The sequence below is a fragment of the Ylistrum balloti genome, unplaced genomic scaffold (genome assembly GCF_031769215.1).
Source record: "Ylistrum balloti isolate Yb309-2 unplaced genomic scaffold, AGI_CSIRO_Ybal_v1 Utg370980, whole genome shotgun sequence".
Taxonomy (NCBI): Eukaryota; Metazoa; Mollusca; class Bivalvia; order Pectinida; family Pectinidae; genus Ylistrum; species Ylistrum balloti.
In genome coordinates this window covers 93,434-119,530 of record NW_026782549.1, presented here as the reverse complement: position 1 = coordinate 119,530, position 26,097 = coordinate 93,434, and the positions used below count along the sequence as shown (strand labels likewise).

At 35.5% G+C, this 26,097-nt stretch overlaps 1 protein-coding gene across 2 annotated transcripts; it reads right to left on the bottom strand.

The window, feature by feature from the left end:
- Positions 1-526: 526 nt before the first annotated feature.
- On the bottom strand, positions 527-26,097 carry LOC132559853 (protein O-mannosyl-transferase TMTC3-like). Of its 2 annotated transcripts, XM_060224482.1 has the most exons (21): positions 26,047-26,097; positions 24,750-24,948; positions 23,933-24,069; positions 23,197-23,278; positions 22,874-22,973; positions 21,866-21,981; positions 20,050-20,222; positions 19,449-19,701; positions 19,085-19,236; positions 16,888-16,971; positions 15,458-15,595; positions 11,392-11,516; positions 11,007-11,110; positions 9,708-9,790; positions 6,002-6,074; positions 4,922-5,008; positions 4,377-4,450; positions 4,153-4,273; positions 2,699-2,803; positions 2,129-2,212; positions 527-1,845 (listed from the first exon to the last, which is right to left on the bottom strand). In XM_060224482.1, exons 2-21 carry the CDS (start codon positions 24,942-24,944, stop codon positions 1,360-1,362), a joined length of 2,772 nt encoding a protein of 923 aa, XP_060080465.1. In that variant the 5' UTR covers positions 24,945-24,948; positions 26,047-26,097; the 3' UTR covers positions 527-1,359. The 2 variants fall into 2 exon arrangements, with proteins under 2 accessions (XP_060080465.1, XP_060080466.1); XM_060224483.1 differs by lacking the exon at positions 16,888-16,971.

Here is a 26,097-nt window from a genome sequence, read left to right as displayed (position 1 = left end):
CCGTACAACACAAGACAATGGTTAGCATTGACCTCTGTACAACACAAGACAATGGTTAGCATTGACCTCCGTACAACACAAGACAATGGTTAGCATTGACCTCTGTACAACACGAAGCAATGGTTAGCATTGACCTCAATACAACATCACTTTACAAATGACAATATCGACACCTCAATACAACTAACAAATGCTTCATGATATTCACATCAAATTTTGCTATCAGTGTGATACAATCAATCAATAAAACTACACTTAGAATTATATAATCTAATGCACCAGTGCACCAGTCTCTGGTAAAATAGAATTCTACATTTAATTAGATTCAAAATGTACAACAATAGACATTGCATTACATATTAAATACACTGTGGTATATCAATTGCATACTGTACTAGGATATACCAGCCTTAGTAACAGACAGGTACAGGCCATTGATTCTGTCTTACATAATAAGTCACTTATATCACCTATGGTTAGATTTTTTAATGATTTATATATTTGAGATTTAATACACTACCTGGTATATTATTTAAAATAAGATTTATTAATTGAAAAAAATTACTTTTTTTTATAAAGTCTACATATGTGTATGAAAATAGAACTGCTACGGTTCCATAAAAATATAAGTTCATGTATAATAATTCATTTAATATTTCCATAAAGTTACTGACAATATTTTTTTCCAAGTCTTCTACAGCTTGCTAACAGTAAGTAAAACAGATAAGACTTGTTGTCATAGAAACAGCCAATGAGCAGTAACCTATAATAAAAACATATTTCAGTAAGTTTACAGACGTATAACCTTGGGAGGCTATAAATGTTTAATGTCACTTATGATTTATATTAGAGTTCTCTCCCTTCCATATTCTCCAATGAGTTTATGAATTACGTTGATACAACTATACATGCAGTCAAGATAAAGGAAAAGTCAGATGTCCAGACTGTTATCACATCTAACTTAAGTTTTTCCATTTAAGGATTAAAAATTAAATTAGATTGTGTAGTTTTACATGTATCACATGTATGGTATGGTCTATCATCTGTACCCGGTACTAAACAACTGGGTCTTGTACAATAGAACCATTGTAAAAGACTAGTAATGTTTTGGCAACCTTCAAGTCTACAATGATAACTGTAATTATGTATAGAGTAACATATGCAAACCCTTATTCTCATTGCTTATAATGGGTAGGAATGTTCAAAACATACTACAAAACACTTCAGAACCATCAAAAATTAGAAAACAAAATTTCAATAATGACAACTTATCCTCTTAAAATATCCTCCACATACCTACAACTACCAAACATGCAGCTAACACAACTTACATCTAGCCTTACTCTCACATATCATATATCAATGTCGAGGAGGGGAATTATCTGAATGAGAAGGAGGATTAGGTTGTTTTTCTTTTGGCAATGGATTTTTAGGTGGTTTCTGTTGTTTTAGCGGTGGGGGAGGTTGATGGTTGGGAGGTTGTTTATGTTGTTGATTCTGTTGCCTTGCTTGCTGTTGTTGCTGTTCTTGTCTTTGTTGTTGCTGCTGTGCTTGTTGAGGCTTTGTTTGGGCTTGTTGCTGCTGCTGGCCTGAAGGATTCTGATCAGTCATTGCTGCCTCTTGTGAAGCTCGCTGTTTTTCTTTATGAGCTTTGATAGCATCATTGATGCGTGTGCGTACAATCTGTAGATGGTTGAAGATGTACTGCTCCTCTGGTGCCATGTTATGGACGCGTGTGAGACATTTCTCCGCTCGGAATAGGTCACGCTTCTCCACGTACACAACACACAGGTTATGATGTGCCTGAACATTCAGTGGCTCCAGTGCAATCACTAGATTGAAGTTCTGTAACATAAACCAAAACCTAGAGATTTCTTTTTTTTATATGGGGTGGGTAGAGGGACAATGGAGTTTCTTATAGCCTTTACTACAATCACCTTTCAACCATAACCATAAAGATAAATTTATTCAAGTTTTCTCCTAAGTGATTGAAGGCAACAGATTCAAACTTTTGATATTTTTTCTTCTCATTAACATATTCCAATGATGACTGCAACAAATTAGCATCACTACAACCTTATTCATATATCTTACTGACTGACGACAGGAGATTTACATGGCTACCCACCTTTTCTGCAGCATCCAGATCTTTAAGGTTATTAACATTAATGTCACCCATCAACATGTTGCCTTTAGTGTGATTCGGGTAAAACTGAAACAAGTGTGTATATAAGAATATTAAGTAATACAACCAGATAATTGTTGATGTTTTGGGAGTTAGTTTGATATAATGTTCCTCTATCATCTTCTGACAAATTTCAGCATGGTGTTGGAAATTAGTAAAAGGTTATGCTGAAGAGGATCATTTCTGATTAGACATGAGGGGTGCCCTAAACCATTTGTAGCATTGATAGCAATTTAAAAGAATAACTTACTTAAAGTGATGCTGAAAATGTTTAAAAGCAAGTATATAATTTGTTAAATATAAATTTATCCGTATAAAAAATTTTGACCCAAGAAAATTATCAGTTATATGGTATAACAGACAGGTTATGCTACCTTTTAGAGATATAATATATATGGGTATTTATGGAGTGGAACCATTTGATGGAAATATAGCTCTACTATGTTCACAATAACACAGCTGCAAAAAGTGTTTTACTGTGTTTCCTTTTCAGCAATACAACATGTAACTCACCTGTAAAAGTGTCTCCAGGTAAGGAACAGCTTCCAAAGGTTTCTTCATGTTATTAGTCAGAAGGAGTGCAAGGTTAAACAAGGCACTTTTAAAGCTTCCCTCCAGCTGTTACAACAATACCAAAAGAATCATTGTACAGAAAATAAACAGTATCAAATTAGACAACCTGGGTACAAACTTTTCAACTCTTGAGAGCATTGTCTTCATGATTAAGCAGATATAATTACGATAAAGACACTGCATATATGGACATACCAAAAGCAGTTACATACACAGCCTTAGTAAACTAGTGACTAACATGTTCCAGACTGGATACCTTCCTCTATACAGCAGTAGTAAACTAGTGACTATCATGTTTCAGACTGGAGACCTTCCTCTATACAGCCTTAGTAAACTAGTGACTATCATGTTTCAGACTGGAGACCTACCTCTATACAGCCTTAGTAAACTAGTGACTAACATGTTCCAGACTGGAGATCTACCTCTATACAGCCTTAGTAAACTAGTGACTATCATGTTTCAGACTGGATACCTTCCTCTATACAGCCTTAGTAAACTAGTGACTATCATGTTTCAGACTGGAGACCTACCTCTATACAGCCTTAGTAAACTAGTGACTAACATGTTTCAGACTGGAGACCTACCTCTATACAGCCTTAGTAAACTAGTGACTAACATGTTCCAGACTGGATACCTTCCTCTATACAGCAGTAGTAAACTAGTGACTATCATGTTTCAGACTGGAGACCTACCTCTATACAGCCTTAGTAAACTAGTGACTAACATGTTCCAGACTGGATACCTTAATCTATACAGCCTTTGTAAACTAGTGACTAACATGTTTCAGACTGGATACCTTCCTCTATACAGCCTTAGTAAACTAGTGACTAACATGTTTCAGACTGGAGACCTTCCCCTATACAGCCTTAGTAAACCAGTGACTATCATGTTTCAGACTGGATACCTTAATCTATACAGCCTTAGTAAACTAGTGACTAACATGTTTCAGACTGGATACCTTAATCTATACAGCCTTTGTAAACTAGTGACTAACATGTTTCAGACTGGATACCTTAATCTAAACAGCCTTAGTAAACTAGTGACTAACATGTTTCAGACTGGATACCTTAATCTAAACAGCCTTAGTAAACTAGTGACTAACATGTTTCAGACTGGATACCTTAATCTATACAGCCTTTGTAAACTAGTGACTAACATGTTTCAGACTGGATACCTTAATCTAAACAGCCTTAGTAAACTAGTGACTAACATGTTTCAGACTGGAGACCTTCCTCTATATAGCCTTAGTAAACTAGTGACTAACATGTTTCAGACTGGATACCTTCCTCTATACAGCCTTAGTAAACTAGTGACTAACATGTTTCAGACTGGAGACCTTCCTCTATACAGCCTTAGTAAACTAGTGACTATCATGTTTCAGACTGGATACCTACCTCTATACAGCGTTTAAAGTGTGCCTCAGCTTTGACAAAGTCATGTCTATCCATTTCCAGCATCCCTAGGGTAAAGTGGACCTTGGAATCAGCAGGGTTAAATTCCTTCAGCTTGCCAAGTCTGGGGCGAAAAACAGAAGGAGAGTAGACAAGTTGATTACATACTGTTTAATATGAACAAAGTAAGCAGCCAACAACCTTTAAATTTTGACCACATATCCTACCTTTTGTCTGCCTCAGGCCAGTCTCTTGGGTCCCCTCCCTCCTGTAGCATGATAGCAGAGTTGTACAAGGATTGCTGAAACAAGGATAGTATATCTATATTAAACTTGTGTTAGACTAGTGTTTTATAATTTATGAACTGTAAAGTTATTTAGGATGAAACATGTTTCCTGTCAACATGTTGTCGATAATTCACTGACAGCTTTGACAGATTTGTGAAAACATTCATGTTCATCTAACATAAGTCATAAGGTAATTCATGAAATTATCTACTTGTATTGTAGGAAATTTTGAGAATGATCACCACAAGAAATCCCAGAAGGATCTTGGTACCTACAATGTGCCATTAATAATCTTCATTTGTTATAAGATTGATCATTTCTTTCCACATGAATTTATACTAAAATCATGTCAATTGTGGATAATCATCTGATACCATGGTCCAAAATTTCTAGTGCTGTGTTCAAAATGAAAATGGTGTAAACTATTGACTATCTACCTGATGACGGTGGGATCAATTATAAAGATAATCTGAATTATTAATTACCATATGATCTGGATCATGAAGCAGAGCTTCTTCAAAGTTGATCTTAGCTGCTGCTGCATTACCCATCTCCAGGTTAACAACTCCAAGCTGTAGAGATACAAAGCAGTTATTCTTCCTTGTACAGTTTATAAAAACATCAGCAACAAAGTTCCTATGACACCTGAACTGGTCATTTATATGTCACTACTACACCTGAACTGATCAGTTATATGTCACTACTACTCCTGAACTGATCAGTTATATGTCACTACTACTCCTGAACTGATAATTTATATGTCACTACTACTCCTGAACTGATCAGTTATATGTCACTACTACTCCTGAACTGATAATTTATATGTCACTACTACTCCTGAACTGATCATTTATATGTCACTACTAATCCTGAACTGATCATTAATATGTCACTACTCCTGAACTGGTCATTTATATGTCACTACTACTCCTGAACTGATCATTTATATGTCACTACTATCCCTGAACTGATCAGTTATATGTCACTACTATCCCTGAACTGATCAGTTATATGTCACCAATACTACTTGAACTGATCATTTATATGTCACCACTACTCCTGAACTGATCATTTATATGTCACTACTACTCCTGAACTGATCAGTTATATGTCACTACTACTCCTGAACTGATCAGTTATATGTCACTACTACTCCTGAACTGATCAGTTATATGTCACTACTACTCCTGAACTGATCAGTTATATGTCACTACTACTCCTGAACTGATCAGTTATATGTCACCACTATTCCTGAACTGGTCATTTATATGTCACCACTACTCCTGAACTGATCAGTTATATGTCACTACTACTCCTGAACTGATCAGTTATATGTCACTACTACTCCTGAACTGATCAGTTATATGTCACTACTACCCCTGAACTGATCATTTATATGCCACTACTACTCCTGAACTGATCAGTTATATGTCACTACTACTCCTGAACTGATAATTTATATGTCACTACTACTCCTGAACTGATCAGTTATATGTCACTACTATCCCTGAACTGGTCAGTTATATGCCACCACTACTCCTGAACTGATCATTGATATGACTTACATTATAATGGACATCAGCATTATCTGGTTCGTATTTTAGAGCCAATTTGTACTGATCCAGTGCATCTGGTAGTCTGTAATTAAGTTAAAGTGAGTTAGAAATGTAACATTTTCATAACTGATGAAACAAGCAGCTTAGCGGCCTTGACAGTCACTTGAAGTAAGCAATATTGAATACAAAGGTTATAGGGTATATAGCTTTCAAATGCTACAAAAAAGAAATTGCAACATTGATGATAGTAAAATTACGTGATGTTTTAAGCCCTAAGGGGTCAACAAGTGTCAAGAAATGCATACCATCAAAACTATCATCCTATACAAATAATTCTTACCACGCTATTTTCAATGGAAAATCAATATTTTTATGCTCAAAATGCATTTTCATATAAAAACTAGAGTAAATTTCAACCCCTTTCAAGGGATAATGTGAAACCCTGGGATCATGAAATTTACAATTTAGGCAAAGCACTCGAAGACCCTACATCCATGAAGAGCATCTGACTCTACCAATCTGATGAGAAGAAGATTTTTGGAATACATATCAATTTGACCCCACCCATCAGCCCTGGAGATCAGTCAAGGTCAATATGTGCAAACAATCAAGTTGTTGTCCTACACAAATAATTCTTACTAAGTTTTAAGTATTCCAAATGAAAAATATTATGCTCAAATATTTATGCTCAAATTGAAATTTTCATAAACTAATGTAAACTTTACCTTGGGGGGAAATATAAGACCCTGGGGTCATGAAATTCACAAATTTGTGATTTTTTTAAACACCTGAAGACCCTTCAATCCATGAACAGCAATTGATTCTACTATATCTTGGTGCTGAGAAGGAGATTTTTGAAATTTGAATAAATTTGGCCCACTTTTGGTCCCAACATTCAGGCCCCTGGGGTAAGTGAGCTATCTTTGGCTCCATTTTTAGCCAAGGAAAAGTTTCTGCAAAATTTCATGAAAATCTGCTCAGGGATTTTTGAGAAGAAGTAAAAATTGTAAATAGTTTACAGACACACAATGCATGACACTAGACAAAATAAGTGAGACTGAGTTCATCTTAAAATACACATCTATGGTGAAGATAATAGTAATAATAATGATTCCTCAGGAGATATTACTTTAGGGAAAACAAGATACAAATACACCAGCAAATTACAGGCAACTTTACATTAAACAACATTATACTTACTTCATGACGTTAAACAACATATACCTTAGTTTTATCATAGGCTAGTTTACACAAAAACATACAGGTAATTTCATCAATGGCTAGTATACACTAAACAGTATACTTAACTTCACCACAGACCACATTACATAAACAAGATATACCTTAGTTCATCACAGACCACATAACTTAAACAAGATATACCTTAGTTCATCACAGACCACATAACTTAAACAAGATATACCTTAGTTCATCACAGACCACATTACATAAACAACATATACCTTAGTTCATCACAGACCACATTACATAAACAACATATACCTTAGTTCATCACAGACCACATTACATAAACAACATATACCTTAGTTCATCACAGACCCCATTACATAAACAACATATACCTTAGTTCATCACAGACCACATTACATAAACAAGATACCTTAGTTCATCACAGACCACATTACATAAACAACATATACCTTAGTTCATCACAGACCACATTACATAAACAACATATACATCAGTTCATCACAGACCACATTACATAAACAACATATACCTTAGTTCATCACAGACCACATTACATAAACAACATATACCTTAGTTCATCACAGACCACATTACATAAACAACATATACCTTAGTTCATCACAGACCCCATTACATAAACAACATATACCTTAGTTCATCACAGACCACATTACATAAACAACATATATCTTAGTTCATCACAGACCACATTACATAAACAACATATACCTTAGTTCATCACAGACCACATTACATAAACATGATATACCTTAGTTCATCACAGACCACATTACATAAACAAGATATACCTTAGTTCATCACAGACCACATTACATAAACAACATATACCTTAGTTCATCACAGACCACATTACATTAAGCAACATATACCTTAGTTCATCACAGACCACATTACATAAACAAGATATACCTTAGTTCATCACAGACCACATTACATAAACAAGATATACCTTAGTTCATCACAGACCACATTACATAAACAACATATACCTTAGTTCATCACAGACCACATTACATAAACAACATATACCTTAGTTCATCACAGACCACATTACATAAACAAGATATACCTTAGTTCATCACTGACCACATTACATAAACAACATATACCTTAGTTCATCACAGACCACATTACATAAACAACATATACATCAGTTCATCACAGACCCCATTACATAAACAACATATACCTTAGTTCATCACAGACCACATTACATAAACAACATATACCTTAGTTCATCACAGACCACATTACATAAACAAGATATACCTTAGTTCATCACAGACCACATTACATAAACAAGATATACCTTAGTTCATCACAGACCACATTACATAAACAACATATACCTTAGTTCATCACAGACCACATTACATAAACAACATATACATCAGTTCATCATAGGCCACTTTTCACTTAACAGAAGATACATTAGCCACAGATAACTGAGAGTATTAATCCACAACTCAATAGTCATTTCAGAGGAAACAAAACAATGTTCACCATGAAAGTATTAATTCAATTGAATTGAATTTATTTTCCCAGGCATAATTTCATATAATTTGAACAGGTTTAACTAAAACTGTCACTAGGATGGGTGACTGATACCCCCCGCAACTGCTAGGAGTTTAAAAACAATGGAAGTTTAACGGAGGAAACTGAGAAGCTGCCAATCCATAACCATGTCAACCAATAGTTTTGAAATGCCTACCAATGAATTCACAGTACCCAAATACCCTCATGTACTAATTTTCATCAAAATCTAACAATATTTAAATTTTGACCAATTTGGAAGCTGCCAATCCATAACCATGTCAACCAATAGTTTTGAAATGCCTACCAATGAATTCTCAGTACTCAAATACCACTATATATTAATTTTCAGCGAAATTGAACAATATTTAAATTTCTGACCAATCGGAAGCTGACAATCCGTTACCATGGCAACTTTTTTGAAAAATCACTTCAGAGGGCACATCTGCATATTGTACTGAACATTCCCACAAAATATTTTTTTTAAAATCCGTTGAAAACTGTGCGAATGCATAGGCGGACAAACTTTCGTCAATGGACGTCCAATTTTGACCAATCGGAAGCTGCCAATCCGTTACCATGGCAACTGTTTGAAAAATCACTTCCGTTGAAAACTGTGCGAATGCATAGCCGGATAATCTTCCGTCTACAGACAGACGTATGGACGGACGGACAAGCTGATTCCAGTTTACCCCCGCCCCGCTCAACTTCGTTGCGGGGGGTATAACAATATTTAATTAATTTTGACTGAAGGTTTGCCATAATAGAAATCAAAATCATTTATATCTCAATTTATCACAGGCTACTTGAGCGTAAATAATATACCTTACTGGTAACTATTTCTAAGAAAAGAAAGTCTTAAAAAATCAACATCACATTGTAGAATAAACAAACTGGATCACTCCTTCGATGCAGTCATGAACATTGATGTTCAATAGACATTACGTACCTTGACATCTTGACCATAATATCACCACGATTTATGTAGCCTTGGACATAGTCAGGCCTCATGGAAATAGCTGTCTTCAGCAACTGTAACATAACAGTGGATGTTAGAGTGTCATACATCATCACATGACACAATACAGATGTAACTGGGTGTCCTCACTGACTGTAACATAACAGTGGATGTACGAGTGTCATACATCATACCATGACACAATACAGGTGTAACTGGGTGTCCTCACTGACTGTAAGATAACAGTGGATGTTAGAGTGTCATACATCATCACATGACACAATAAAGGTGTAAATAGTCATCCTCATCAGTTGTGAGATCAAGGTGACTGTTAGACAACATTATCAGGTAATGAAATTTAAGTATTTTAGCAAGGCTATGCACCCAACAATCCTACTGATATCCCCAGTTAAGAGTCAGTGTTCTGTGAACTATATCCCCAGTTAATAGTCAGTGTTCTGTGAACCATATCCCCAGTTAATAGTCAGTGTTCTGTGAACTATATCCCCAGTTAATAGTCAGTGTTCTGTGAACCATATCCCCAGTTAATAGTGAGTTTTCTGTGAACTATATCCCAACAGTCAATAGTCAGTGTTTTGTGAACCATATCCCCGCAGGTAATAGTCAGTGTTCTGTGAACCATATCCCCGCGGTAATAGTCAGTGTTCTGTGAACCATATCCCCACAGTCAATAAAGTAAGTTTTCTGTGAACTATATCCCCAGTTAATAGTCAGTGTTCTGTGAATTATATCCCCAGTTAACAGTGAGTGTTCTGTGAACAATATCCCCTATAAATAGTCAGTGTTCTGTGAACCATATCCACAGTTAATAGTCAGTGTTCTGTGAACCTTATCCCCATTGTTTATAGCAAGTGTTCTGTGAACCATATTCCAACAGTCAATACTAAGTGTTCTGTGAACCATATCCCCATTGTTTATAGTCAGTGTTCTGTGAACCATATCCACAGTTAATAGTCAGTGTTCTGTGAACCATATCCCAACAGTCAATAGTAAGTGTTCTGTGAACCATATCCCCATTGGTAATAGCAAGTGTTTTGAGAACCATATCCCCATTGTTAATAGTCAGTGTTCTGTGAACCATATCCCCATTGTTAATAGTCAGTGTTCTGTGAACCATATCCCCATTGTTAATAGTCAGTGTTCAGTGAACCATATCCCCATTGTTCATAGTGAGTGTTTTGTGAATAAAGTATAAACAAATCAATCCTTTCTTTTTCACATTTTTGTAACCACACATTATACAGAAATACCTTGACATGTGATACCTACATTGTCGGCCTCGGCCAGGCGAGAAGGATCCTTGGACACGAGGGAGGCCAGATTGAGGTAAACATTTAGATGATTTGGAGCCACTCGTGTCGTGTAACTTTTACCTGGAACAGGAAACAATACGTGTTGGGTGACAAAACAGTATGTTACACTATCATACATAATACAAGTACAATGAGAGTCCCGATCTTGATGTCACATACAACACACTACCTACTAATAGTTTCTTCTATACTTTATTTCCGTTTTCTGCTTCAAGTACAACATACGTAAGTTCATTAAATCAGAAACAAACACTGTAGCATGTCAATATAGAATGATAAATTAGCCATACTAATCTCTGGTGTAAGAGCAATACATTAGTCCTCAATATACAGAGACTGACCTGGGATGACGGGAGGAAACAAATCCATAGCACGTTTGTATGCATTTTCTGCCTCTGTTGACTGGTTTAATGTGTTGTATGTCCTTCCTACATTCATGTGGGCACCAATATCATCTGGTTGTACACTGTAAAAAAGGGGAAAAAAGTGTGTAACCTCTGGGACAATTAAAGGTGCTAACAACTAACAATATCACAGCCATATAACTGTAATGTATAAATACATTTCCACCTGGCTGTACCCTAAAACATTCACACAATATCACCTGGCTGTACTCACACAATATCACCTGGCTGTACTCTAAAACATTCACACAATATCACCTGGCTGTACTCACACAATATCACCTGGCTGTACTTTAAAACATTCACACAATATCACCTGGCTGTACTCACACAATATCACCTGGCTGTACTCACACAATATCACCTGGCTGTACTCACACAATATCACCTGGCTGTACTTTAAAACATTCACACAATATCACCTGGCTGTACTTTAAAACATTCACACAATATCACCTGGCTGTACTTTAAAACATTCACACAATATCACCTGGCTGTACTCTAAAACATTCACACAATATCACCTGGCTGTACTCACACAATATCACCTGGCTGTACTCACGCAATATCACCTGGCTGTACTTTAAAACATTCACACAATATCACCTGGCTGTACTCTAAAACATTCACACAATATCACCTGGCTGTACTCTAAAACATTCACACAATATCACCTGGCTGTAACACATATCACACACACAATATCACCTGGCTGTACTTCTAAAACATTCACACAATATCACCTGGCTGTACACACAATATCACCTGGCTGTACTCTAAAACATTCACACAACATCACCACACAACATCACCTGGCTGTACCCTAAAACATTCACACAATATCACCTGGCTGTACTCTAAAACATTCACACAATATCACCTGGCTGTACTCACACAATATCACCTGGCTGTACTCTAAAACATTCACACAATATCACCTGGCTGTACCCTAAAACATTCACACAATATCACCTGGCTGTACCCTAAAACATTCACACAATATCACCTGGCTGTACTCTAAAACATTCACACAATATCACCTGGCTGTACTCTAAAACATTCACACAATATCACCTGGCTGTACTCTAAAACATTCACACAATATCACCTGGCTGTACCCTAAAACATTCACACAATATCACCTGGCTGTACTCTAAAACATTCACACAATATCACCTGGCTGTACTCTAAAACATTCACGCAATATCACCTGGTTGTACTCACACAATATCACCTGGCTGTACTCTAAAACATTCACACAATATCACCTGGCTGTACTCACACAATATCACCTGGCTGTACTCACACAATATCACCTGGCTGTACTCTAAAACATTCACACAATATCACCTGGCTGTACTCTAAAACATTCACACAATATCACCTGGCTGTACTTTAAAACATTCACACAATATCACCTGGCTGTACTCTAAAACATTCACACAATATCACCTGGCTATACTCACACAATATCACCTGGCTGTACTCTAAAACATTCACACAATATCACCTGGCTGTACTCACACAATATCACCTGGCTGTACTCTAAAACATTCACACACCTGGCTGTACTCACACAATATCACCTGGCTGTACTCTAAAACATTCACACAACATCACCTGGCTGTACCCTAAAACATTCACACAATATCACCTGGCTGTACTCTAAAACATTCACACAATATCACCTGGCTGTACTCTAAAACATTCACACAATATCACCTGGCTGTACCCAAAAACATTCACACAATATCACCTGGCTGTACCCTAAAACATTCACACAATATCACCTGGCTGTACTCTAAAACATTCACACAATATCACCTGGCTGTACTCTAAAACATTCACACAATATCACCTGGCTGTACCCTAAAACATTCACACAATATCACCTGGCTGTACTCTAAAACATTCACACAATATCACCTGGCTGTACTCTAAAACATTCACACAATATCACCTGGCTGTACTCACACAATATCACCTGGCTGTACTTCACACAATATCACCTGGCTGTACATCACACAATATCATTGTACTCTAAAACACACAATATCACCTGGCTGTACTCTAAAACATTCACACAATATCACCTGGCTGTACTCACACAATATCATTCACACAATATCACCTGGCTGTACTCTAAAACATTCACACAATATCACCTGGCTGTACTCTAACAACACCTGGCTGTACACACACACAATATCACCTGGCTGTACTCTAAAACATTCACACAATATCACCTGGCTGTACTCTAAAACATTCACACAATATCACCTGGCTGTACTTTAAAACATTCACACAATATCACCTGGCTGTACTCACACAATATCACCTGGCTGTACTCACACAATATCACCTGACTGTACTCTAAAACATTCACACAATATCACCTGGCTGCTGCTGTACCCACAATAACCTGGCTGTACTCTAAAACATTCACACAATATCACCTGGCTGTACCCTAAAACATTCACACAATATCACCTGGCTGTACTCTAAAACATTCACACAATATCACCTGGCTGTACTCACACAATATCACCTGGCTGTACTCTAAAACATTCACACAATATCACCTGGCTGTACTCTAAAACATTCACACAATATCACCTGGCTGTACTCACACAATATCACCTGGCTGTACTCACACAATATCACCTGGCTGTACTCTAAAACATTCACACAATATCACCTGGCTGTACTCTAAAACATTCACACAATATCACCTGGCTGTACTCTAAAACATTCACACAATATCACCTGGCTGTACTCACACAATATCACCTGGCTGTACTCTAAAACATTCACACAATATCACCTGGCTGTACTCTAAAACATTCACACAATATCACCTGGCTGTACTCTAAAACATTCACACAATATCACCTGGCTGTACTCTAAAACATTCACACAATATCACCTGGCTGTACCCTAAAACATTCACACAATATCACCTGGCTGTACTCACACAATATGACCTTGGTTGTCACACAGATGCTTCTATTGTTTTCATTAATCTACATGTCAAATATGAATAGGTATCATTTAAGACAATATTGAAATTTTGACCAATCACAGGCCACAGAGATCATCTTGCATCATAAGACTTGCAACTTGACCATATAACAATCATATGCATTTTTATAAAGATAAATATTTCTGCTTGTCTTGACCAGTGGTGTCAACAGGCATGTGATTTTTATTAGTAACTAATCCGCCTGACAAATAGATTTTTCATATCATTCCATGTATTAATAAAATAACACTGTCTACCTAACCATTATGCATTCCTTCAGCGGGTCATTGTTGTGGAAAGTTGCAAATTTTCAGAAAGTACATTAGTGTTATGCTTTCTATCAGATCTTCAAATAATATATAGCAAATTGTCACAAAAGATCGCCCACTCAACAATGTTTACACTAGGTCTAAAATTGGATGTTCTTTAAATCTTGTCTTGTTGATTACACTTACTGATGGTAACAGACTTAGCAAAATGTTCACAAGAAATCAATCATTAATTCATAATTAAACTTGATTGAATTAAAGACTAATACACAATGTCTGAGCACAATATGCATGATTTTGAACATTTTTAATGCACCTTTTCCAGACAAGTGAAGAGTACAAGAGGCCCATGGGCCTTAACAGTCATCTGACATAAAATACAAGATTTCAAATTTTGAACTTGAGAAGAAGTCAAAAATGTGTTTTCAATATAGTGGCCATTTTGGATTTTGGACCAAAAGGCGATCCCTTCGGTCAGATGACCTAATAATTACCAAAGTCACTAGTCTGACAGATGAGTGCTTCAGAGTATTCACAGAATCAAGGAATATAAATCTCCACAAAAATTAACAATTTTACAGTATGTGGGGGAGTGGGATGAACACCATCTCATTTAATTATGCAACATTGACAGACAAGAACTACAATGACGACTGACAGATAACTCTGACAGGTTAAAGATAACCAAAGGTAGATATAGTTCGATACAAACCTGGCAGCTTTGACAAAGTACTCAAGTGCTTCAATGTAACGTTCTTCCTTTTCCAATGCATGACCAACATTGTTAAAGCATTTAGCATTCCTCTGGTTGACTTTCAAGGCGGACTTGAATAGGGTATACTCTGACTTCCTACAAAAACACTCAGCTTTACCATCACAACAAATAAGATCTTAATCACTTGTACACGTAATACATATCAAATAGACTGTTAATTTTGTTTGACTAAAAGACATTTGAAAGTAAACATAAATGATTGACTGAAAACTGAATCCCCATTCAGCAGCCCAATTTAACAGACACATGTAAAATGGAGTAAGTGATTGTTATACAGTTAACACTAGTTCAGTTGACGCTAGAAATATGGTTGATTATACTGGGAACATGTATATTTGTCCTACAGTACCAGTAGAAATATGGTTGACTATACTGGGAACATGTATATTTGTCCTACAGTACCAGTAGAAATATGGTTGACTATACTGGGAACATGTATATTTGTCCTACAGTACCAGTAGAAATATGGTTGACTATACTGGGAACATGTATATTTGTCCTACAGTACCAGTAGAAATATGGTTGATTATACTGGGAACATGTATATTTGTCCTACAGTACCAGTAGAAATATGGTTGATTATACTGGGAACATGTATATTTGTCCTACAGTACCAGTAGAAATATGGTTGACTATACTGGGAACATGTATATTTGTCCTACAGTACCAGTAGAAATATGGTTGATTATACTGGGAACATGTATATTTGTCCTACAGTACCAGTAGAAATATGGTTGATTATACTGGGAACATGTATATTTGTCCTACAGTACCAGTAGAAATATGGTTGATTATACTGGGAACATGTATATTTGTCCTACAGTACCAGTAGAAATATGGTTGATTATACTGGGAACATGTATATTTGTCCTACAGTACCAGTAGAAATATGGTTGATTATACTGAGAACATGTATATTTGTCCTACAGTACCTGTAGAAATATGGTTGATTATACTGGGAAATGTATATTTGAATACAGTACCACTAGAAATATGACTAATTACACTGAGATTATCTAACACATAATAATATTAACAATGGCCTATTGTTGTATCACCAACAGGAAGGCAAAACATTCCTGCATTTTCAAGCCCTCCTATTATGAGTGTAGGGAAAGGTAGAGGGAGTGTTGCTCACATATTTGTCTATTGCCAAGACACAATATTATCTTTTCTTCTTTCTATCCTTCAAAATGTCACAAATAACTTATGGTTCCTGCAAATGTCACATTTCTTACATGTTACATTAACTAAGAAATACTGAACTATCCTCAAAAAGAAACCTGCAGAATTTTCAGAAAGTTTCAGATTGAAATAAAAGAGAGAGGAAGTCCAGCCTAGTGCATGCAAGTGTGTAACCTACTTACCACTCCCAGTTTCTGTGGTGAGTCTTTAGTCCGTGCGTTAGTAAAAGGAGACCAAACAAGCCCCATAAAATAGGCTTCAAGCTTCTGTGAAGTAGGAGAAAAATGCAGAAAACAAATCATAAACAAAATTTAACACAAACCAAAAATCCACATCAGTTTAAAACTTGTGAAATGTGTCATCTCCACTGATTCAGTCATTCATAACAAGAAAATATGGCCGAATTACAGTCCCCCATCAACACACACCCTCAACAAGATAAATCCTTAAACAAGTATTTACTTCCTGTGATAAGTTGTGTAAAAGGTCAACAAATCTTTTCCTTGATGTAGGTCAAAGGTAAAAATTTCATTGAAAGTGACTTCCTTTTGATTTGCAACAATGTCAGACCAAGTTGAGTCTAAATCACATGAATAAAGATACTATGATAAGTAGTGTAGAAAAAAAGTTTCTGACAATCTGTTTTTTTTATGTTGATCAAAGGTCAAAATGTAGGTCAGAATGACCTACTTTTGACATGTAACTATGTGATTTTTTGTAAAGAAGATAGGGGTTGGACAAGATAATGGAAGGACAAAAGGACTGACACAACACAAAACTACAGTCCTCTCACATTCCCAGTGGGGGACTTAGAAGCATACTTCAAAAACAAAGCAGAAATACTTGGTTAACAACTTTTTGTTGAAAACAGTTCAATGTTATTTACATGTAATTTTCTAATAACATCTTTCACACTTCTTTAATATAATTTTTTTCCGTAGACATTTAAATTTAGGGTGTGTGGCAGCATGAGAGAAAAAGGTTATGCCTTAATGCATCAAAGGCCAACATAATTGATTCCAACCAGAGACAATGATATCAATGAACTCCACCGACAGCAGAGTCTTTCTAGTAGAGGAAGATGGAAGATGACAAATTTCAACAGTAGATTACAATACAAAATAAAAATTGTGATCAACATGCTAAAAATAGTAGCAAGGTAGAACACAACAGCATGCTGACATATTTACACAGCATTCAAATTCAAATCAAAACAAAGTCTGAAAAAATAAGCTACCTTAAAATTCAGAATGAAACGCTGGTTACTGTACTTGACTGAATTAGCACACATGCTCCTTTAAGTGCACCCCCACCTTTTTCAGGGAAAAAAGTTGGGTGCACTGATTAAAACCTAGCATGTTTTGTAAAAAAAGGATATGGCATACAAAATGCATATTTTACCAATAAAAATATAAAAATGAGTGAAATATTAAACTTTAAGCTTCATGTTTAATCATTTGTTAAAATACTTGTATTCATTGAAATTATCTGGTTTTATTGCATTGTTTACATTGACAACAAAATGGCGCACTCGTTTTTACTTTCGATTTCTGGTCAATGATGATGGGAAAAATTAAATAAAACATTTGAATATAAACAAATGAGTATAAAGTGGGTTATGTTCTAGAAATAACCTACATTATGAAGTACAGTGAGCAGATATACACTCTAACTTTCAGTTTCTATTGAACAATTTTTTCATTTTTTCTCATAGATATTCAGTAAGCATGATTTTGTTTACTTCATACAATAAATAGTAGCAAATGAATGGTGACATATCAAACACATAACACAGATGTAAACCATCCTTTATGTAACGTAAAACCTCATGCGCAGAGGACTATCTCATGATTGCTTCAGAGTAGGAATGGGAATTTTGAAATTAGTGCAGAAAAGGTTAATAAAACACACCCATTCATTGTTTTTTGCACATGCAAAGTGCGCTAATTAGGTCAAATACAGTATAAGTTTTCATAAAGATTCTGAAGCATTAAAAATATTTAACGTACATGTATTTAGATCATCCCCTTTTCAGCTTTTAATGAACGTTGTTACTAGTAATTCAGCAGGGGTCAAATGTGAATTTTGACCTTGTAACCATGACTACCACCAAATTCTCATGATCTAAATCTAGTGAGAGATTCATACTGTGACCTTTGTCCTTGACTACTGACCAACAAAATGTTATCAATGGAGGAATTCAAGAACTTGATTTTGTGTAGTTTTTCATCTGGCATAAAAAGAATGTATTCATACATAGGGCTTGGTAGTTACTATATCAGAGAAGGAATTTTGAAGATCAGAAAAAATAAAACCAGAACAATCTGCTGATCTGAAGAATTATTAAAACCTGATAAAGATCAACACCACAAAACTCACTTGTGATGAGTGAGGAGGAGTTGAAAACCCAGGGCAACCAGCATACAGAAGCCCATACTAGGAGTGTAGAGGATACGCTCAGCCACCACAAATCCAACCGGAAAAAACAAGTTGGATGCAGGAATAAACGGGAGCACCATCATAGTCAGCGCCTGGGAAACACAAAATCACAAATCAAAAATAAAACATCTGACATTCATAATATATAGATTTAATATGAACTCCAGTTTTTTTCCTGCAGGACATACATAATATGATAAATGATGATTCTTCAGTTCTACCTCACAGACTTCTAAGTTGATGATAACTCCCTACAAGACAAACTTTACAGGACAATGGTTCTCTCTCTCAAAAACACACTTACCATAATTATAGCTCTGTTCCTCTTATCTTGGCTACTAAGCATGTAGGTAATAAACTTGACCATACAGGTGTAAAACGCCAAAGTAGTAACATTTCTCACATCCAGCAAGGATTTCACCAGGGGTATAGTTCCCATTGTCCAATCACAGCAAAGACCAGAAGGACACAGGAGGAGCCATATGTTGACTGGCAGGAGGTAGTTAAATGTTAGGTGTCGGGCAGGGAAGGCAGCTTGAGAGGCAGGGTTATCAAAACTATAAAGTGAAATAGTGACATCTCAAAACTAATCATCACACAAAACTGCAGTAATAACTTACCAACTGTCTTAGTACTTGCTATGAACTAATATGAAACATAAAAAGTACAAAACCTGGAAAGTTGATAAAATGTTGTAGATAATGATAACCATTGCAGATATGCAACTTTACTATACATCAGTGCAACATCTACATAATTATCTTTGTATGCCTTAATTTCTTTCCTATCAGGAATATGGAAAAATCAACTGGTTCAATGACTGACTTCAAAATTTATATCTACTTCTATTTATTCATTTCTATGGGATAACACTGGAATAGAGGTCATTTTCATCAGACACTTACTTTGTGAAGACTGGGAGCTGAGCTCCCATCACTTTGATTCTGGCAAAGAGAAGGAAGAGTGTGGTACCCACGAGGAAACCAGCTCGTATGATAGAGTTTTTCAGCCAGGGAGGGATGGATGGCTTTCCCTTCACAAAGCTTCCCAATATTGTCAACAACTCTACAAATGTGGCCTACAACATATAGGTCGCTCAGTATAAATGGTCTCCCTTTACAACACACTGGCAGTAAAGATAATCTCCCTTTATAGAAAAATTGTAAACATGGCTGACAAGACTGAGTCAACCATAAGTATGTAGGAGGGATAGTGGGAATTCTAAATCCGATGGTAGAATATCCATTATCCAATATGCCTACATAGAGTTGACTATTTTCTAACACAAATATTAGGTAAACATCATATTGATCAAGCACATTATCAATCACATACATATAAATTAAGTCATATTTCGGAAGATCACAAAAAAGTCTGGTATATCTTATGTATACTTCAAATTTAAAGAACACTGCAGTCTCTTCATAACAAAGCTTGCTTCCTAGTTTATTTAGATTTAGCTGCTGATGGCAAAATCACTATGATCAGACAAGCAATGCTTTTGATTGTGATGCCTTATTGTGTTACTATGAAGATAAACACCGTCTCAAATAGTGAAGGTCACTTAGTGCATCCATCTGGGATGGAGTTTTCTCTTAACTGGGACTTACTTACAGTAATGGTAATGCACAACGTACATTTTGTGTGGTTTGGTAAAAATGGTTTGCTAATATTACGGATTGAAAATTAAATGGAAAATTCCTGAAGTTATTCAAAAGAACATTCGGCCATTTTGTTTTTCTGATCAGACCCAGACTAGGGACCAAAGGGAAGCTAAATATGAAATTTAAGAAAGATCCATCAAGTAGTTCCCAAGAAATAGCAACCACAAATTTCCAAAGTCAAAATTAAAGATGGCCACGTGTTGGCCATTTTGTTTTTATGACCAGTCCCAAAATTTGACGAGCACAATAAGGTACTAAAAGGAACTTATAACATGAAATTTGAGACAGATCCATCAAGTTCTTCTCAAGAAATGGGACAACAAAAATTGTTCATGCACAGACCACAACAATGCATGCAGGGTGATTTAAACACCAGCCGATGATGGTGGGCTAAAAATAAATAAACCAACATTATTTATAAGTCATTTCTAAAATTACATCAACTATGATAGAATTGCACATTTGTACGATAGAACCACACAAGGTACGCACAAATGTGCAATAGCTTATTTTGGTCCAATTTTCCTATCGTGTAACGTTGTGCAGCCCCACAGCTGTACAGATGTGAGATTTCTTTGCCTCATCCTTTGGTATGACGTCACAGTAACTATTCACTGACGGGATGTCAACAATTAAATACTTGGTAACCCTTTTGTATCAATGATGTAAAATCAACAATACAAAGTAACAGGACAACAGAAACACATAACCTAACAAAAGCAGCAGAGTAAGACAAAATAATCATTCACTATTAATTTCAACCCTTCAGAAAAGATTATAAAGTTGTCAACACTCAGCAAACCAAATCTTTGCCATCCTAATAATCTTTCCGTTCAGGATAAGACACCCCAGTCTCATCTTCAAGGAGGTCAAAAACCATTAAGGTTGATCTGCGTTTACTTCAACTCCATACACATTGGCTGTAAAAAGTACTATCAATGTTTATCTCCCAATACAACATATCCATATAGATGATCTGTTATTGTAATCAATACTATCAAGACTATCTAGGTGTCACTGAAGCCTGTAAACTAACTCCAGCCTGTACAGTACTCACCCTCTGAGCTACAAACACCTCGTATACACAACATACGCCAATGACTGTGATGCCTTGTTCCTTACATAGCATGGCCACTGTGACAAGTATAACTGTCAATATCAGAGGTCTCCAACCTGTATAAAAAAAAAAACACCAAAATACACATAGCCGGGCAAAAAAGCTCATTCACTCACCATAACAAGTGGATTTTGCCAATGGATTAGTGATTTTTATTAGCAATTCGTCTGTCTAATAAGTATATTTTTTTTCATATGATCGATTCATGTACTAATCAAAACTGTTAAGCTATCAATTTTAAGTTAAATCTTCCTTATAAGAAACATTCTTTTGCAAAATCCTAAATGTGTGCCTCCTAGAGGGAAAAATGAACACTATACTAAACTAAAATCTTGTACAAAATGTGTGAAAGCTATATGTATTGATTTGAAAATATATAATAAATTTTCTGGACCAGCCAATTCCAAGCATAAAATTTCTGATTTTAGACCTGTATTTGGTAGGCCTTGACAATAACATCAGAGTCTGTTTGTTTGTTACCTATTTCAGATTGGTAGCTGGTAGACCATCAGAATGACATCAGAGTCTGTCTGTTTGTTACCTATATCAGATGTGTAGCTGGTAGACCATCAGAATGACATCAGAGTCTGTCTGTTTGTTACCTATTTCAGATGTGTAGCTGGTAGACCATCAGAATGACATAAGAGCTTGTTTGTTACCTATTTCAGATGTGTAGCTGGTAGACCATGAGTATAACATCTGAGTCTGTTTGTTTGTTACCTATTTCAGATGTGTAGCTGGTAGACCATCAGAATGACATCAGAGTTTGTTTGTTACCTATATCAGATGTGTAGCTGGTAGACCATGAGAATAATTTCTGAGTCTGTTTGTTTGTTACCTATTTCAGATGTGTAGCTGGTAGACCATCAGAATGACATCAGAGTTTGTTTGTTACCTATATCAGACCAGTATATGAGAGACCTTGGCAATGATATCAGAATCTGTTACCTATATCAGATCTGTATCCTGTAGACTTTGAGAATGACATCAGTGCCAATAAGAAGAAAATTGAGGAAAGGGCCTCTGCTCTCCCGACTACCCCAGTCACCTACAAAAACAATATTTAAATTACTACTTGTTATTGAATGTTTAACTTTCAAAAAATTAATTAAAGTGTGCATCCTAATGTAGCATAAAAAGATCCTATATCTTTATTACTGAGAGTCAGTACATAATATAGCATACTGTTGATATTATATATTTTAAGTTAATATCTGTAATCTTGTGACATTAGATGCAATTTCTTCATGAAAGTCACAATGGAAACTTACTGCTTCAACATGGATCGGATGAATAGCAAAGAGAAAGGCTGCCACAAAACTTGCCAGGTCTGGTAGGAACATACGACACATTCTACAAAGTGAAAAATATAGTATTAAACAATAAAAGATATTGATCAATACATGAAAGAAAACAGAAAATAATAAAAGAAAAAAAACGTAGTGAAATACCCAACAAGACAACAATTAGTTGTTTATATTGAAATTGGGAAAATGTTTCAATATTTGGCAATTACTGACACATGAATTAATTTTTGATATCAGCAACATCAATTACAACCTTACCAAAAAAGTACATACAAATTAAAGTCATATCACAAATCTAAGATTAAGAAATGAAATATCATAATGGTAATGGATAATATCAACTTGAATAACACATTCTTGTGTCTTGCTAAAATGTAAATAAATTTGTATTATGACACAGAAAAAAAACAACCCCATCTTTTGAGATATTATATAAACATTGATTACATCAAAAAAATTAAAAAAAAAAAAAACAAACTTCACAAGATTAAATGGAACACCGCACTTAACAACAAGAAGTCTACAATAATTCAGAGGATTTCACATACTCTGTAACAGAAGATGGCCAAGTAAGTTTACAAGATATTTTTGTTTACATTAACAAAACTCTAAATATCAGCCAACATAACATTAATGACCTGTACAGGTACAATATATGTCAATATGTGTGTAATATATCAAAATGTAAAAAATTGTTTACTTCATGAACAGAAGGCAGACTACAGCATGGAGGACGACATTGATAAGGTGATAACCCATGGTATCTAACTGGTGAAGGAAGTAGTTCAGACGAAAGGTCAGCACACATAAGGGCCGGTAGGACTTGTGACTCTTCTCCTACAATGATGCAACAAAAGAAAGTTACTTTACGAAAGTATAATTAGACAGGACATAATTTTTGTGATAAACTTAGATTTATTTTAGTACTTTCATTTCTGGATAATTTTCTTTTTTTGAAGGAATTTAACATCACTGCAACAGCCAGGATCATACGAGGATGGTTTTAAGATGGACAGCAAGGGTGGAAAATGAAGCAGAGAAAAAAAAGTGAAAGATAGAAAAGAAAGAAATAAATCAAGATCCCAAGTGTTGCAATGGAGACAACAGATTTATTTATTTTTTTTTTGGTCTTTTGAATGTCTGTGTATTAGTAAAAGCATAATTTCCATTCTGCAGGTGGTCAAATCTTAGTCGCCTCCAATGAAATGAAGTGGAATGCATCAGACCCTAATCTTGGGCTCTCCAATGTTACCTTAAATGGAAACATTGGAGTACACATGTCCATCTGCAAGAGGTGCCCCAAAATTAATTGTCTCTTATGACATGCAGTGAAATACAGCCAACGTGTTCATTCCTTGTAATCTGCACTGATCTCTCAAAACTGTTATGCTGAAGATCTAAAGTAATAGCAAGTATTCATTTATAGAGATTCTTTGATAAAACAGATTTATGAAATTAATTAACAATTAGAGACAATACTAGGTCCTTCATGTTATATACTGGTATGTATACTTTACCTTGTGCATGGGTGTACCCCAAAAGTCATTCCAGAAGAGTCGCTGTACTGGAACATGAGGTCGCAGGTCTTTATTATCGACAATGGCAGAGACATCATCAAACACAAAGCCTGCTTCAAGAGAGTTGTAATAGCATAATGCTACTGTCGCCACTACCACCAGCTGGTACATACTCAGCTGCTCCATTTTCCACATGAACCTTACAAATAAAATGTGATGAATGTATACATAATTTACATTATAAATATCCATAAACCCATTACAATAATTCAACATGTGAATGTGCTTATAATGTCTATAAACATACCTTTAAGGTCGATAAATGTGTCTGGAATGTCTGTAAATATATATAATATGTCTATAAATTTATCTGTAATCTTTCGATGTATTATGTCTATATTTTTTTTATAAATATATATGTAATGTCTGTAAATATATATGTAATGTCTGTACATGTATCTATGATGTCTATAAATGTATCCTTGGTGACGCTATGGTAGAATTATCTGAGCAATACAAAGGGATAATTGTACAACTAAAAATATAGTTGCAAACAGTCCTGTTCGAGTTAAGTGTTACAACAGGTAGGTTAAAAAATATGGGGAAATCTGTTTTGATCATTTTGATGGTTCTATGCTGTTTGGAGATATTATGGGTTGCATTAAAATGAGTTATAATAGAATTCTCCACAGCTAATTAATCTGCCAATCGACCTTTAGAGCTGAAATATAAAAACCGAAGCTTTTAATAGTTATATTGATATATACTTGAAAAAGCTAAACATTTAGATTTATTTTCCAATTTTGAAAAAAAAACAACTGAAAATTACATCCCTGTCGAGTGCTCCAACATGAATCCAATCCACGTCTCCAGCATGATAATCGATAGCTAAGACTGAACTATTCTGATGTTCTATCAACTTTTTTATAACAGTCTGGGTCAATGAACTCCGGGGCGATATGAAAAAGTCAATAGAACGTCAGAATCATTCAGACTATTGATGGCTCTACCAACTGTGGCAAAAAAGCATGCTCCGTCGGTTGAGTGATCTTCGCCATTTTTCTGTTTTCAAGAATTAAGTAGGCGTATGTTTACATATACAGTAGGGAACAGGGACTTATACATGTACAGTGTATATGCACAGACCACAGTCGGGCACGTTAAAATTCTGCAATTAGCTTGTTTGTTTAGTCTTAAACGTTCAGTTAACAGACAGGCGATTATTTGAGTTTCCATTATTTATCTACTAAAGCAATTAGACACGTCTATAACATTGGCTGTCATTAACCATGTTTACCTTGTTGTGCAGGCCGTTTTAACGTTTAAGCATCATGAAAATCCTGTTTTC